This window comes from Centroberyx gerrardi, chromosome 22, assembly GCF_048128805.1.
Source record: "Centroberyx gerrardi isolate f3 chromosome 22, fCenGer3.hap1.cur.20231027, whole genome shotgun sequence".
NCBI classification, from domain to species: Eukaryota; Metazoa; Chordata; class Actinopteri; order Beryciformes; family Berycidae; genus Centroberyx; species Centroberyx gerrardi.
Genome location: NC_136018.1, coordinates 8,675,320 through 8,691,984, shown reverse-complemented (window position 1 = coordinate 8,691,984; position 16,665 = coordinate 8,675,320). Strand labels below are relative to the sequence as shown.

The 16,665-nt window shown below is 42.5% G+C and overlaps 1 protein-coding gene across 1 annotated transcript in view; it reads right to left on the bottom strand.

The window, feature by feature from the left end:
• malrd1 (MAM and LDL receptor class A domain containing 1) overlaps window positions 1–16,665 on the bottom strand; it is a 49,349-nt gene that overhangs the window by 10,225 nt on the left and 22,459 nt on the right. Inside the window, exons 18-23 of the mRNA XM_078291460.1 lie at window positions 14,859–15,147; window positions 9,466–9,711; window positions 8,663–8,820; window positions 3,357–3,537; window positions 952–1,080; window positions 638–799 (exon numbers count right to left, since the gene is read on the bottom strand). Coding sequence (XP_078147586.1) covers window positions 638–799; window positions 952–1,080; window positions 3,357–3,537; window positions 8,663–8,820; window positions 9,466–9,711; window positions 14,859–15,147 — 1,165 coding nt within the window. The remainder of the gene's footprint in view (window positions 1–637; window positions 800–951; window positions 1,081–3,356; window positions 3,538–8,662; window positions 8,821–9,465; window positions 9,712–14,858; window positions 15,148–16,665) is intronic.

The window sequence follows — 16,665 nt, the reverse complement described above, 5'->3', positions numbered from 1 at the left end:
AACAACTGTAAACACCCCTTAAAATTCCCAATAAAGACAAGAATGCTGAATTTCCTGCTGACAAATCCTCTCTTTGCCTTGGAACATTGTTGACCAGCCTGGATGCTTTTAGACCACCTTTAATTCATCACAGAAGATTGCATTCTGTGTGGTATTATTCCAAACTAATAAAATAATAGACTCAGCTGACTCTTTGACCTGGCTCTACATTGTTCTCTTTCTTCTTTCTCTCTCTCTCTCTCTCTCTGAAGCAAGCTGTACAGACCCAGAAAGTTTCCCCTAAAATTAACCATCGTTATACAATTCCAGGTTATAACTTCTTTTACAGAAAAAAAAACTTGTAACTTTTATTTTTACATTTTTAAATTGTTGTTTACATTCTAGCAAGCCAATGGCATTTCTAGAAAGATTTGTGGCTCAGAAATACGCATAATTCTGCATAATAAGTCATACTTTGGTGTCATTGAACTGTTATTTATTACATCGTATTGTGGTTATATCGAATCGTGAACCCCATACGGTATATCGAATCGTATCATGAGATAAGCATATCCTCCCATCCCTAAAGTCCAGTACTGTACAGCTCAGTGTGACTCGATCTGACATTGCTCAGTACGGTATTCAGATTTGCACTAACCAGGACTGTGGTCAGTGTGGGGTCCAGTTCCTGGTGTCTCACTCGTCTGACCTATCCTCCAATCACAGTCATCGTCAGGATCCTGAGAAAGCTGGCAGGTCTCTTCCCATTGGTTGTCCCAGATGTTGAAGTTACAGGCACCTGGCAAGTCAACTATGTGGTCTAGGAGATAGAGAGATAGAGATGGAGGGAAAGAAGGAAGGACACAGGGAGTAAGAACGGGCATCAGTCCTGTTGGATAGTTGTTTCTGTGTTCTATAATAAGATGGATCCACTCCCAGTTCCAAAGATACTAATTTCCCATCTCTACTCACTGCAGTCTATCTCATCTGATTCATCAGCACAGTCGGCCTTGTTGTCGCACACCAGGTGGGACTCGATGCAGTGGCCACTCTGGCACACAAAGTCTGTGACTGCAGGACAACTCACTGGCAGCACGGCACCTAGAACACACACACACACACACACACACACACACACACACACACATCATCATAGGATACGATAGGATACGATAGGACAACACAACAGGGAAAATTATCATTCAACACATGAACCATATTGTTCGTTTTGCTCACTGGGAAATCTAATCTTATTTAATCTTCTTTAAAACCGGCCCATCAGACAGGAACTTATCTCCCTTTTCCATTCATTGGAATCAAAATTTGCTTATGAGTTGACATCAGAGAAAATGCTGTGATGAACAACTAAACGCAGCCTTTCTCTGCTCTGCACCAAAGGATCTGAGCAGCAAGAGAAGACAGTAAACAAAAGCAGACAAAGGCATGTCAGTGAAATCAAAGCCCCTTCCTCCAGCTCCGCCTTGTTTGAGACAGCAGAGAACAGAGAGGAGGAAAGATGGATCAGGTGGATCAGAGACAGTACACAGTAGACCTGTGCGCGTGCATGTGTGTGTGTGTGTGTGTGTGTTGGTGTATATATGTGTGTGTGCATGCGTGCGCCCGCTTTTGTGCGTGTGTATACTTCAAAGTACAAAGGCAAAGATGTTAAATGATGACTGAAGTGAGCAAAGAGTAGGACTCCATTCAAGCAGATCAGCAGGGTTAACACCATCGTAGAATAAACTGAAAACCCATTTTAGCATGCATTCAAATATCAAATTTAATGGAAGACATGTGTGTTAGCATCATCCGTTTTTTTGGACAGACAGTCTGTCTGCTTGTCAGTCCTCCTCTGCATGCCTCTGTGTCTGTTTTGATCTGTCTGATCTGTATTTATGTCTCTTGATGTATGCGTGTTTGTATGTGAGCGTCGGAAAGGGCCTTGGCAGCGGCCTGGAAAGCTGCCACCCGGTGTCCAGCCGTGTGCCAGGCTCTGTTTACTGTGCAGCATCTGTCGGTGACATAAACATCTAACTGCATCTGTCAACTAACTGTCATCGGTCAGACATCTAACTCTCTCCATCTAAGACATCCTCGATCTCTCTCTCTCTCTCTCTTTCTCTGTGCGGTACTGACAGAATCTATTTCATACCCAAAACGACCATTTGACAAGATCGTGAAACAATTTCACAGCAAAATTACATCTTTCTATTGTGAAGATTAATGGAAGTATACTTAGATGAAACAAGGACAGAGCCAGAGATAGTCAGAGAGTGGTTTAATCTAATTTAATCCACATTACGCAACCATGGCCTGCGGTGATACGCAATGATGTTTGATGTTTATCCCTCGAAGATTTTCATAGGTTTGATGCATTTTCAAGGGTATTGTTATTGCCATCATCATTTTTTCAGATGGTCTGAGAAACCTGGGATTTGGACAGGACTTGGGGCTTACTTTTTCTTTCATTGTTAATCAATCTTTACTATACTTTTGGCATTTTAATCTCCCATTTACAAACACAGCATCTGTTTATGTGTTCAGTGATCTTCAAAGACAAGACTAAGGACATTCAAAACACTTTCTGGCAAAAGTTAGTTATGGTCTGCTGTGGGGAGAAAAGCTGAATGAGAACGGATGAGTTAATGATGGTTTCTAGATGGATTCATATTTTTCTCTCAAAGTTTTTAGTTTAAGTTTAATCAAACTGAAGATACTTTTATATTAAAGGGGCAATGAGTACGATTTTAACGGCCCCATAGCACAAAACTCTGTGGGGGTTCGATCAGCACCAATGACTCAATGATTACTTTGCCAGGTGCTGACTGAGGTTTCTGGCTTTCAAATCTCACTTTCCAGCGCGTTCTCTCTGTTTTGGAACAAAAACTGCTCGCCCATTGGCATTTGAAGGGCGCCCTGGTGGCTCAACCATTAGAGCGCCTACCGTTTAGGGTAAGTCCTAATCGCATTGCCCTTTGCTGCATGTCATCCTCTCTCTCTGCCCTGTCTTTCCTGTCTCTCTCCACTGTAACTGTCCAATAAAGGAGAAATGCAAAAAAAAAAAATCTTTAAAGAAACTCTGAGTCTTCTCCCCCCACCTAGTCACAATTGCTCAATGGAGGACGGTGCTGCGAGACATTTCAGCTATATAGGCAAATAAGCCTCGTTCTCAAGCCAAAAAAAAAATGATTACAGTATTTTGCATGGTGATATATTACCTTCTTCACTTGAAGTTTCTGTCGGTTCTCTACTCAGATTAACTAGCTTGTGAAAATAGAGGTCTTACATTACTCAGTGCCCCTTTAAGGTTTAGTCTATGCTGTGGGCACCATCTAAAACGGTACAAAAAGTGTGTGGTTGCGGTTCTTATCACCTACTAGGGGCACAGTCTATGAACTCCAGGTCGTCCAGGGCGGCCCCTCCGCTCACGTCCCTGGAGCGGATCCCCTCAAATATCACCTCAAAGTTCCTCAGCTTCCTCAGGGGGATCTCGGCTCTGTTCCATCTGTTCCCTTGATGCCCCTTCTTGTTCCACACTTCCCACAAGTCGTTCTCCGTCTGGGGGGAGAAGAGCAGAGATGACACAGGGCGATCATGTGGTGGCGCTTCACATACTGCTCCGGTTACGCCGCTACAGCTAACGTCAACAGTAATATCATTTGAAAGTGCCTCACAGTGGATTCAAAGCTGTACTAGCACTGATTATTCTCAGAGACATAAAAGCAAAACTTTAAGTATCATTGAGTCGCATGTCAAGAGTAAAGAACATGAAGTTAAAATGAGCTGAAGTCGACTCCCTGACAGACTTCTGCTGCTGAGTAACAAGGAATGCCATCTAAGAGGAGTCATTAAAGTCTCATTAGCATAACATCGCAGTAATGAGTGCCCCTGCCTTATTCAGACGGAAACAAGGCTCTCTACTCTCCCTGAGTTACGGTAATGGATTTCTCTCATGCCACATATGGAACATATTAAACGACAGACCAATGTGTATTACTTGGTAAGCCCTCGCTGTCTTTTCCCATGGCACTGGCCATGCACTGAATCATGACTAATAAAGCTTTGAAATAACGAACGGGACTTTGAACAGGTTCTGGCATGCAAGTCTTACAGGCCAGCCACTTGCTGATGGTTTTTAATGTAATGTACAGGAGTGTAAATGGGATATTTACAAAGTCACATCACAGCATATTAGAGATACTGTGTTTTGATTCAAGAATACATTGAAGTTGAAACTGCTCTGTATGAAGCTGTCATCTGCTTTCTATCTTCATTATTGAATTTTCACAATAAAACACAGGAGAGAAACAGCATAGGTAGGCCCAAATTAAACCAAGATACATTCAAATTCAGACAGAGGAGGGCACAGAGACAGTAGTGCAAAAATACAGACAATTCAGCCTTCCATACATATCTGTCCATCATTTCCCTACCAATCCACCCCATTTTATAATAAGGAAAACTTGTTGTGAGAGAAAAAAATTACCCACGCTGCACTATTGGTATTAGTACTAGAGCGTGTTGTACAGTAGTTATGTCAACAAAGATGGGCGCATCACATCATCACACCACATTATTTTTTATCTTTTAGTTATGCTAAGGTTTAAAGCTAAAGAAAAAACATGATGCAAAGTATAAAGCTAAAGAAAAAGAAGGACATATGCCCCCATGCTTCTGCCAAGCCACCTGGCAGCTAATTGGTGAGCAAACGGAGAGGAGGTAGTATGGATTGAGAGGGCTTTATATTGCGACTTGCATCCAAATGACACCCCTTTTGTGGAAACACACACACACACACACACACACACACACACACACACACTGTCTCTCTGTCTCGCTTGAGGTGACAGGAGCGATTGTTAAAACCCACTTCAGGTTCAGGTCAATACAGAGACGCACTGCCTGGTTACAGAGAGTGTTTAATAGAGGAGAATATGGATTTAACTACCCATCTTCCTGAAGTTCATGAGTCTAATAACAGGACTGGTGTAATTCTGAAATTTTACATAATGACTTCTCATCTACTGGGCTTTTTACAGGCAGGAGAATCACTGCCAGTCCAGTTCATCGCACCATTAGCTCAGTTTTACGGTCGCTTCATGATGAGAATCCATCTCGCCAATGTGAAGCTTCCTGGTCATTGCAGCTCGACACTCACACAGAACATACATTGTAAGACCGTGTGACAATTCAAGACATGAAACGCTTACTGTAGCTGCAAAATGTGGCCAAAGGGTTGACTGCAGTGAAAGAGCGCTGGCCTAATGTACTCAAAACAGAGGACAAGCAATGTCACGTTCTACTCTGCAGTTTGAAAGCCTATTAAAATGCACCCTTGGGTGAGGCGTGCACAGGCTGTCTCCTCCGCTTTATGCCAATGGAGCCCTGGCTTGAAATAATCTTGTTACTGTGAGAGTCGAGCATAGATTAATAGGCAGTGTTACAGCAGGACTTATCCAGATTTATGTCACAGATAGAGTAAAGGCTCAATCCATAAAACCGGCGTTAGAGCGGCTGACGAGTGTATGATACCGGCATAGCTCACACTCGATGTCTCCATGGGATATCAATCGAGACATTTATTCGATCAGTTTGAAGGTTCATTTCCTGAGCTTGCTCTCATGGCAATGCAACCACAAATTCATTTTGCTCAAAGTGAAGAGTGGATAGACATTTGCATAATTTCATTTTATCATCCTCAATGACAGTCAAGAGGCCAAAAAAGAATAGAGAAAGTTGTAATCACGATACAATAATTATTTCATTGAAATCTTGAAATCCCCCAGTGTCTTGCTATGCTGAACGTCCCACTATGCTGAAATCCAATTTATATTCATGGCTTTTTCATTTTATGGGACCCCTAGCAGCTGTTTTGCTGTCAATTCACCTTCAATTCAGAGTGCGTCCACTTTTTTTCTATTCAATCTGTGCAGAGTAAAGTTATGTTGCTATGCTGAGGGGATACCCGCACATTGTTTTCATTATAGGCTCGCTTTATAAGTTCACTTCAAATAGAGAACACATTCATATGCAGCAAAATATACCTAAAACATGGTAAGCCCACATACAATATTTTCCTGGATAGAATGTTATTTCTTTGGCTGCCTGGCAGATATTTGGCTTTACCACATGGAAGACATTACATTCATGGGCTACATGTCTCATATTTATTTTATTCTACATTTGTTGTTGTTATTTGTTGTCATTTTACATTTGTTTTTAACTTTGTTTTTCATTGCTGTCTCTCTGTTTTGTGTTTGACGAGCCTGACACAAGCCAAAGAAAAATGTCCATGTTGCTTGCAATAATGGACAACAAAGTTATCTTGAATATTACATGCAGTGGCTTGGAACTGAAAAATTGACTGCATCACCATCTTCCCAGTTCACCCCTAGACACCCTGCCAATGTTCAAGTCCTCGCCTACACTAACAGCCCCCCTGCTGCTGAGCCGGCTTCTAGTACTTTATTACCTGAGGACTCGTATCAGTGTGATGAATGATGACTCGCAGGAGCGGTTCACAGGGCGACAGTCTACAGGATGATATAAATAGACAGGCCTGTTGAGCCCCTGGTGAACTTCAGAGGGAAAACGCTTAGTGAGTGAAGCCAGGTAAATACAATCCCCTCCCTCCTGCTCTGTGTCTCTGTCCAGGCCCATTGAAGTCTCTAGAGTCATTACCATAACTCCCTTTGTACTTACATCACCTTTGAAGATGGCTCACACTGTATTTATACCATGGTGTTCGCAGAGGCTCATAGAGTGAGTGTGTGTGTGTGTGTGTGTGTGTGTGTGTGTGTGTGTATGGATGACTATGCGCCAGTTTGTGTGTGTGTTTGTGTTTGTGCAGTCATTTCTACTCTGAGAGGGACTTGTTCTGAGCCATAAATGCTGTAAGTGCTGTAAGTTATAGCGCTAGACCATAATCTGTAAGTGCTAATGTCTTTGAACCTCTAGGCCATACATGTACTTACCATGATTTATATGCCATGGCAACCGAAATGGCTATTGTAACATAAAGCCGAACTGAAAGTCTTGGGTTTTCTCTCTCTCTCTCTCTCTCTCCCTCTCTCTCTCTCTTTCTCTCTCTCACACACACACACTTTGCCCAGTGTCTAATATCATTGTTTGACGACCTCTGAACTCATCACTGTCTCAATGTGTGTGTATGTGTGTGTGTGTGTGTGTGTGTGTGTGTGTGTATGCGTGTGTGTGCTGATTCCACCACCTCGTCTTCATGACTGGAGTTGACCTTCCTCAAAGGCCAAATTTTACATTTTCCATCTATATGTGAGCAGGGGAATATGTAAAGAAGTCCAGTCCCATACATCTTAGCCTGCCACTCAGGGAGTCATATAATCAATCACATAGCCAGTGGGCTTGGCTAGAAATCTGGGCAAATTTCAGAGAGAGGCTTTATCAACTGGGAGTCAGCACGAGTCTTTAAGGTGCAATCAATAACATAGCAGGGTAGAGAATTTGAATCATAATTAAATTCACAACAATATCAATGATTATAAGCTCTACATGCACAGGCGCCGGGATGATAACGTAGAAGCATAGCAGGGATATATTTTAAATTATCATACAGTCAGCAACCCTGCAAGGCACATTTTAGTTTGAGGTGCTGATGGAGCTTTTATCTCCTAAGTAAGTTAGATTCTCTCTCATACAAACACATTTGCACTGTGAGCTCTGTTGCCGCCATATGCTATGTAGCATTGGCTTGGCTGCTGCAGCATGAGACAATATCAGTGTCATCCTTTTTCAGCATAATGATATGCTAATTTTGCCAGGCGGGATGCCACCCCTTGCTGTTTGAGGAAGAATAAAAGGCTGTGTTAAATTTACATGATAACTTGCTGACCTGTTTAGCAAATTGCATAAAATGGTCTCTGCTGTGCACACAAGGACACACTAACAATCATACACGTGTTCTGCATGTGTGCATAAACCTGCATGCACATGCACACACACACACACACACACACACACACAGAACTTGACCTTGACTCATACCTTACTAAGTTAAATGAAGTTGAGAGTACACACACCACAGTTAGGAAGCCGGGTAAATCACGGCAGAATTTCAATAGCAGAAAAGCTGCAAGCAGAAATCTTAATCCCTAAAGTCAACCATGCATAGACAAACTAGATGGCTGAAAGCCTAACAAGCAAGAGACTTGAGAGCTGGCAGGGCTGCCGCTGCACACTGGTGTACTATCTCAGTGTGCCCAGATGGTGGGGTGGGGCTGCTCTGGGCTGAGGGGCGACCATGACCCCTCCACACCTCACCCCCTCACACACCCCCTCCCCACACACACACACACCTCCCACCTCCCCACAAATGCCCTACAGATCAAAAGCACTGGCCCAGAAACTGACAGCGGCATGACTCACCTCTCCTCTTCCCAAATTACCATGACCATGACAACTGGACAGCAGCGCTAATATGTAATTACTGTCTACATTTACATGATTTAATATAATCAGCCATTATTTCTGACTGGGCGTAACCATGGTAACCATGTTTCATGGGAGGCAATAAATCTGCAGGGCTCCCATTTCAAACTATCCTGGGCTGGCATCAGTTTGATTCATCATGTCCTGTCATGATTGTGCGCAAACAAAATTAACCCACATCTGAAGCAAAATACTGTCCTGCGGACTAGAAATGATTTACCTTGATCAGCAGACGGATGGTTCCTGTGGCCTTGTGGGAAATATAGTACCAGAAGGAGAGTTTGCAGATGGCGCTTGACTCTTTCCATACAGAGCTCCTGATATGAGCTTTATCACCTTTCAGTCCCACTGGTGTAGCCTCCAGATAGACAAAATGACCTTAAGAGGGCATAAAGAGGGAGAAAAAGAGGGAGACAGGAAAGAAGAAACACGATAGAGGACAAGGGCAGTAGAGAGGGAGACGAGGCAGAGGGAGAGAGGCATTGATAACTATCTCTGTACGGGCAGCTCTTGCTGCAGGTGACAAATTACAGGTCACAAAAAGTGCTGTGGGGGAGCGAGGTCTCGGGGTCAGAGGGTAATCTCTGACACATCTCCCGGTGCCTCACAGCCTTTTGACACAGACGCTGTCGAAATTTATGAAAGTTTCTCTATCAAGGACAAGACTTGGAAACTTGTCTGAAGACACAAATGAATGGAATGTATTTTTGCTTTCTGGTCTGTAAAAGCGGCAATTATTTACTATAGTTATTAAATTTTTTAAAAACTTTGTAGACATTTTTCCCTATATCTTTATCTTCCCTTTATCTTTATCACCTTCAGTACTCAACATTATAAACCAAGCAAATTCACATTATTCAGTTATATGAATCATCATAATTAAAAGAGGAGGGTAGAATATTAAGCACACTTCCTTTTCAGTGAACAACTGGGAGTCAAAAATCAAATTTTTATATTCGTTAACAGAATAAGTTAGTATTTATTAGTGACAATACACATCAAGGAAAATAGCATACAGCATACCGTTTTCATTCTCCAAAGTGTGATCAAATGGAGGTCGTATGCTTTGGACGGATCCAGTACCCAGTGTCCAATCAAAGTTATCGGCCAGGGAGCTCTTCCAGCCACAGCGGCCCGTCTCAAAGGAGCAGGAAGTCCCACAATCCTTTTCATCAGTGGCATCTCCACAGTCATCTGTGAAGTCACAGCTCTGCTCTGGAGTAAAACACTGGCCATTTTCACAGGGCAGGTGGCCCAAAGGACAGGAACCTGGAAATAACACACACACACACACACACACACACACACACACACACACACGCGCACACACACACACACACACACGTAAAGTGTCATTGAGTTCAGGCGCTGCAGACATGTACATTACACACATACAGTACATTCACATGAGGAAACCATTCATCTCTATTTCCCAAGGACAACCTACAACTGTGTTACTGACTGCCTGTATGATCTCATATATAGTAATTGGTTTTCCATGAAGGACAAGGTAGGATGAGACTGAGGAGGTCTGGTGGCAAACATGTTGGCATACATTAACAACATCTTCTCTTGTACTAAGAGAGACCTGGGAGTCAGAGGTCAAGAGTATGAGGAGGGAAACAGGACTCAATTTACAGGTCAGTCTATTAAGAATTGCATAGAAACAAAACACAGGCCACAGAAAGCAGTTTCCAGTAAAACATTTATGTCTGCCTTATGTGCTTCATCAGATTAAACAGAAAACGCAGCACTATAAGGGTTCAGTATTAACTTCAGAGCGTAAAAAGCCAACTCAAGTGAGAAGAGCCCGTCTGAATGCAGCATCAGGGTCTCTTTAAGAGGCTTAAGAAGACAAAGCAGCGCAGGGCAATAAGCCCAAATCATTGTATCATAGGGTGGTGCTGCTGGAGGGGGCTGGAATCTGTTTCTTTTGGCGCCAGGCATTCCAGCGGGGTCAGTGCTTGGCTTTTGGGAGTGTTAGAGCGGGAGATGAGGCGTGATGAAGAGGGGTGGTCCCTGTAATTAAAGGAGAGAAAGGGGGATAAGTCCCTTCTAATCCTTTGTTCCTCTTCAGATGCACAGGACCAGAAGCAATCTGCCCCAACAAAGCCACATAGGAAGGCAGGAAGCCACGGCTCCCCACTGTGCAGCCAGGCTGCCTCACCGCCTCATGGGGAACGTACTGTAGCTGTAGGTGCATATTATTTAAAAGAGAAGTTATGTTAAAAGCTGCTTCTGGTGTTTTTACTGCTTCTGTATCACTACAACTAGCAGGATAGTCAATTTCTCTTCACCTGCAGTTCTTTACCTCTCTTACTCTGTGAATGCAGACTAATTCATTGGCCCTCATTCATTCCAGTACACATTTTATCCTTCTGTGCTCCCTAACAGTGGATCAGATTACATGGATAACTTTAGGGCTGGGTTTCGCTCTGTGCAATGTGACCTTCTCCCCAGAGACCCACTTCCCTGACTTGTGGCTGTCAGTCACCCTGGGTGGCACACTGCCCCCTGGTGCAAGGATGGCACTCCAGATCAGCGGTTAAAAACCTTCATGCAGTTTTAGTCTTAGAGTCTTTTAGTCTGATCTGCTTCTGGGAGATTTACTCTAAGTATTCTGGAATTGCATTCAAAAGTCTGACAGGTAGTTTGGAAGTGACCAATCATACCAGGTGCCATATGATTCATTGTATTGTTATATTGTTGTCTTTCCTCTATCTGAGACATTATTATTCCATTTGGAGGGAGTCAAACCCAAGGACGGTGGCCTCACAACAACTGCAGAGATGAATCAATCCAGAAACAAACAGTCTCATTTACCAAGGAGAGTCTGGCTTCCTCTCCCTTTCTTTTAATCAGTTCTCTATGATGAATGAAACTGAAGCTGAGACTATTTTCTTGTTGTCCTTCTCCCCCCCTGTACCTTCCTCTGCCCTCGGAGCCCAAACACTGATAGACAGCGATAGCATCAAAACGCGGTGCTTTAAAGTCTGATAATTCATCCTCATACAGAATATCAGCCCCTATGATCAGACACTGTGAAATTCATCGCCGTAAAAATGAAGATGAAAATGAAGTTATGATACCAGGGGCCACTGATGAGAAGAGGAAAAAGAACAAGAACATTCAGGCTGACTCTCAATGTTAGAAAGCCTCTCAAAGTGGTACTGTGTGGAATACATAAAAGGCACTGAGTCAATGCCAGGCCAGTGATGACAGCCTATTACATTAACACTGTTTGCAGATATTGGTCTGCAATGGCCTGTTAAAGCCAAGATAAAATGCTCAGCCATAGGCAAAAACTGTGTGTGTGTGCATGTAGTGTGTGTATTTTCGTCTCAGAGTCCTATCATGTACTGTAATGGTATTATAGAATGAAGCAGTGGAGGAAAATGCCCTGGGGGGGCTTGAGTATATAATTACAGTGCCCGCTGTCTTTGGCCTCATCAGAATGACTGCTCTTCCTCCAGAGCCTGCAGCTACTAAGGAGGCAGCGAGGGCAAGCTTCACCTTCTTCACCCAGCCATGACTCCTCTCCCTCCCGGCTCTCTAGCGGTGGGAATGACCTTCCCACCCCAGTCACTCCCTATCTTTCACTGTAACCTGAAAGCTCGTCTCTTCAAGAAATGCTTCACATCCCCTTCTCCCATGTCCTTCCTCCTGTGTTTGCTCAGCCTTTACTTGCTCTGAAAACGATTTTGTCTTGTTTGAAAAAAAAAAGACCTTTTCTGCCTTTTTTCCCTAACTCTTTTCTTTACCTAGCATTTCTCTACACAATCATTCTAAGGACACTAGAATACTTACGACATCTATACTGCCAGGGTGCCTATATGTAATGTAATGTTGGCGAGCTAGGAATTTAAATGTCCATTTAACAAAGGACCTGTTAATGTATAGTTACACAAATTATTATAACTGTCAGCACTGGCACGTCCTGATTTTGCTGAGTTAGAGACGTCCCAGGGTCAACAAGGGCGATGCTTGCCTTAAATCTGCTCAGCCAATCCCAAACTTCATCATATGACATCACTACCTGTGCAAGGCTTTGTTATGTTTTTTTTTGGCCCTCTTCTTCAGCATTTTTAAAAATAACATCTTTCACTTGTTCAACTATGTGCCGGAGGTAGGGACCTTTCTTTTAGATGTTACTTGTTGACGTGATTAGCATAATGCATTGGTGGTTTTAATGACACATAAAAAATAGTTACTTTAGCTAACGTTAGCATGCTTGCTACCTAAATTGGCTATAGCCATTGTTATGTTACTTGCAAATGTGTTTTCATACTGTTAGAATACTTGGAACAGTTGCTTCACAATATTGTTTAATGTTGCAAAGTTATGGAACTGGTCTGGATATCTTAGCTTGCTAGCTAGCAAGCATGGATTTCATACTTTTGTGTTGACCCAGGGACATCATGCCTAATGTTGACATGGGGACATCATGCCTAATGACCTGGGGACATCATGTAGGTGTGTTGACCCAGGGACATCATGCCTATAGTCATTCTTAAAATGTAAAATGCATCAGATGTCAATTATATGCGCATATCTTTTCCTTGGGCTACATCTACATCAAGGACGGGCACCTTGATGTCTCAGCGGCCAATGATGAAGTCATGCTTCTCAAGACAGAAGTAACATTCCTGCCTCCCTCTGAACCTCCAAAGTATCAGTGAAGACAGCAAGCGCAGCAAGAGGATGAGATCATACACTTCTGGTGAGATGCCAAGTGTAATTAACAGCATTAACATGCAACCATCATTAGCACACAGACTCACATTAGATCTCAGCCAGACCGGACTACTTAGAAGCTCTCTGGTGACTGATTAATACTGCAGCTCGGTGGGAGTCTAACAATTCACTGTAAGCCCTCATACAGACAGAGAGAGAGAGAGAGTGAGAGAGAGAGAGAGAGAGAGAGAGAGAGAGAGAGAGAGAGAGAGAGAGAGACATACAAACATCTCCACTATAGCTGCAAATTATGTTGCAGCCTGCCATAAACCAGTGGAACCAAGATGAGAATTAATGTGAATGTCTCTCTGTTTTATGTTCATCATCTGTTTTATCTGCATTCGTTTACAGTTATTCTTTACAGTTTGTTATAAGTATTAATCATTTAGTTTGTTTATGATTAGTAATTATTCTTACCATTATTTATGTAAGCTTTGGCAACAGAATTACCAATAGAGCTGACTGAAATTGAAAATTGAAATTGAGGGAGAATGAGAGAGACAGTGGTATAGCAAGTGAGAGAAAGACAGCTGTAAGGAAAGTAACCTGTTGTTGTTTAGACGCCCTAACCAGCTTAGCTGAAGATGGCTAGGAGACTGTTGTAGGGCCCACACAGCTCGCTCCATCCCATCTGAGCACAGCCAATCCAGAAAGCCTCTCCTCTCCCCAGTATCAATACAAGAGAAAGGCTATAAATTTAATAGGGCAATTATAGCCTCAGTGACAATGGCAATAAATCAGCTCTTGTTGTTTTCTCTCGGCTCTCAACGGTTTCCTCGTAAAGAATGGACGGGATGCAGAGGAACTTATAATAGCTGAATAGTTCCTAAGTTTGAGATACAGACAATGCTGTGGCTCAGTTTGGTCAGTGCGTAGACAGAGCATGACTAATACTGTCTGGAAGAGTCGCCTCGGTAAGGCAGACGCTGTCCTAAGAGCCTCAGGATGAAACTGGCATGACGCTGATTTCCCTTCAACAGTTCACGGAGATTTGTTTGTAATTTTTCCTTGAAATCACAAGGAAACAGCATTTTGATGGTATCTTGCTTCCATAATTCAGTGTATTTCTGGTTAAAACAGGATTTTGGATTTGGATTTTGACATAATGCAGGGGAGGTACTGTTCAAAAGTGGGCGTGTTGGACCATAACAAACATAGATAGTGACACAGTGCTTTGCTCATAATCTTGAGCTATCACAAATTCGGGATTCTTATTAAAAAATAATAAATTCCAGCCACCAGGATGCAATCATGGTGTCTTAAAGGAAACAGCATTTTCAGGGGTGAACACCCACAAATACACAATATGATGCTGCCACTTCTGTTACAAGTTGTGAAGTTGCAGTTTTGTTTTTTGTTTTTTTCAAAAATCTGTGATGGTGTTATTGGTTGGAATGTATATGCCTGCATACTGGTACGCCATGAAATATGTCATTTTCTAGGAAGTAAAAGTAATACGATTTTGATATAAAAATACAAGAACATAAAAATGTTGGGGCAATTATTATTAAATAGGTGTACATTATGATATGAAGAATTAGCTAATAAGGTGAAAAATTCATTTTTCATTTCATTGTGACTTAAATCTTCACTGAGGCTTGAAAATTTACAATAAGAAAGCAAACGCCCACAATTCATCCATCAGTGTAATTGAGACACAGGAGCTGAGGAAAAGGGTGTACCTGCTGGAGGCGGAGGGGTGCTCGCCTCTATTCTAGCTGAGGAGGCAAGCAGACACCCTGGGGAGAAGGTGATGTCATCCAGGCAGATGTCACCCTTGGGACTTCGGCCCACCTTGCCCTCAAACATGACCTGGAAGTCGCTGGCAGAGCTCAGCGGGATCTCCCTCATCTGCCAGAAGTTTCCCTGGTCTCCAGTCAAGTTCAGCAGCAGACTGAGTTCTCCTCTGCTTCTCTTGAACACATTGAGCGTCCCGATGCCTTCGCCGGACATGTGGAAGTAGAAGCGCATCTAGACAGGGAGTAGAGAATTAAAAATTTGTCAGTGTGCAGTTCTGAATGTAGTAATTGTCCCACAGTAATACACAGTTTCATTTCATTTACATTTTTGGTTACGCTTTAAATTACAACTTGCTTCAACAATCACAGTGTAATTAAACAGTGAGAAAATGTTATATAAACACTGACAGCATCAAAGTCTTAGTTTCTGTGCTCAGAATTATATTTTGTTATTGACTAATTAGACCACAGTTACATTAAAGTAAGAGCTATAATTTAAAGGATTAGTCCATTTTATCCTTTAAATGTTTACATTACTCCTGTTTAGAGTTAGGTGTTTTGGTCCTGCTGAGAGATATTCATTCATCCTGGGAACTGAGACTACTTTCTTTTCCATTTATTTTTTTCCCACTTTTGTATTGAATAGCCATTGCTCCTCGTTGCAGAATATGGAAGGAAACCAAAAGCATGTGCATACAAAGGTAATTAAGTTTGAATTAAAATGGCCATCTCACTAGATCAATGCACTTTTGAATTCAGTTCTTGCATTCATTAAGTCTTGGCAACAGACTGTGTCTCTACAAAGCGTTACAAAGCAGCGATAAGTTCTATGGGGTTTTTCTCCAAATGGCACCAGATGCTAAGGCGTGTTCATAAGCTGCAGCAGTGCGACTACAACCTCCCTCATAGCCCATAAGCTCACTCTTCCCTTCTGCCTGTCCTCCAGTCTTCTCACTTCTCCTCCCCATCCCTCCCTTCAGTTTAATTGGTGCCTTTTTGCTGGTTCCATAATTGATTGACAGGTCAGGAGTTGGATAAGACAGATGCAATGCACAGAGCAAACTGGGCAGTCAATCAAGAGGCTGTTCCAGGTAGAGCATTAGGCTGACAGCTGGGCAGACACACACACACACACACACACACTCACACGTGCACAAGCACACACACTCAGTAGTTAGGTTACATCAACTGTGCATGTACACGCATGACCGATGCTTAGAAAGACAGAAGCAAAGAGATGGTCAGACTTCACTTGACTATCACTTGTTTCTGTTGGCAATCTTTCAGAAAGAACTGCAATCCCTTCTGTTTGGAGCAGGTGGGAGATAAAGTAAAGCAAATTAATACAAATTAGCTCAATAAATACAGAGACCAAAGGTTGTGTTGTAAATATTGTACACACACACAGCAAGTTGGACACACTCCTAGAGCCTGCAGCACTTATTATTGCTTGTATTTTAACTCATCTGCCTCGGCCTCAACTTAAATGTCGTTACTAAAAATACACCTCAGTACATCTTCTACCACTTCATTAAGGAAGAGGACATGAGGGGACTAGCTTTCATCAAATTTCAAAGCTTTTTATCTCTAGTAATGATGCTGTCAGTGTTCAGTTCTGTTATTTTCTAACTGAAAAGAAAAGAGTTGTCTTTACAGTTGGTTACAGCACTGTCTCTGCTGCCTCTATGGTTATTGGAGCACAGAATAACAATTTACAAAACTGCATCTAGTATCTTGAGTAGGTAAAAAA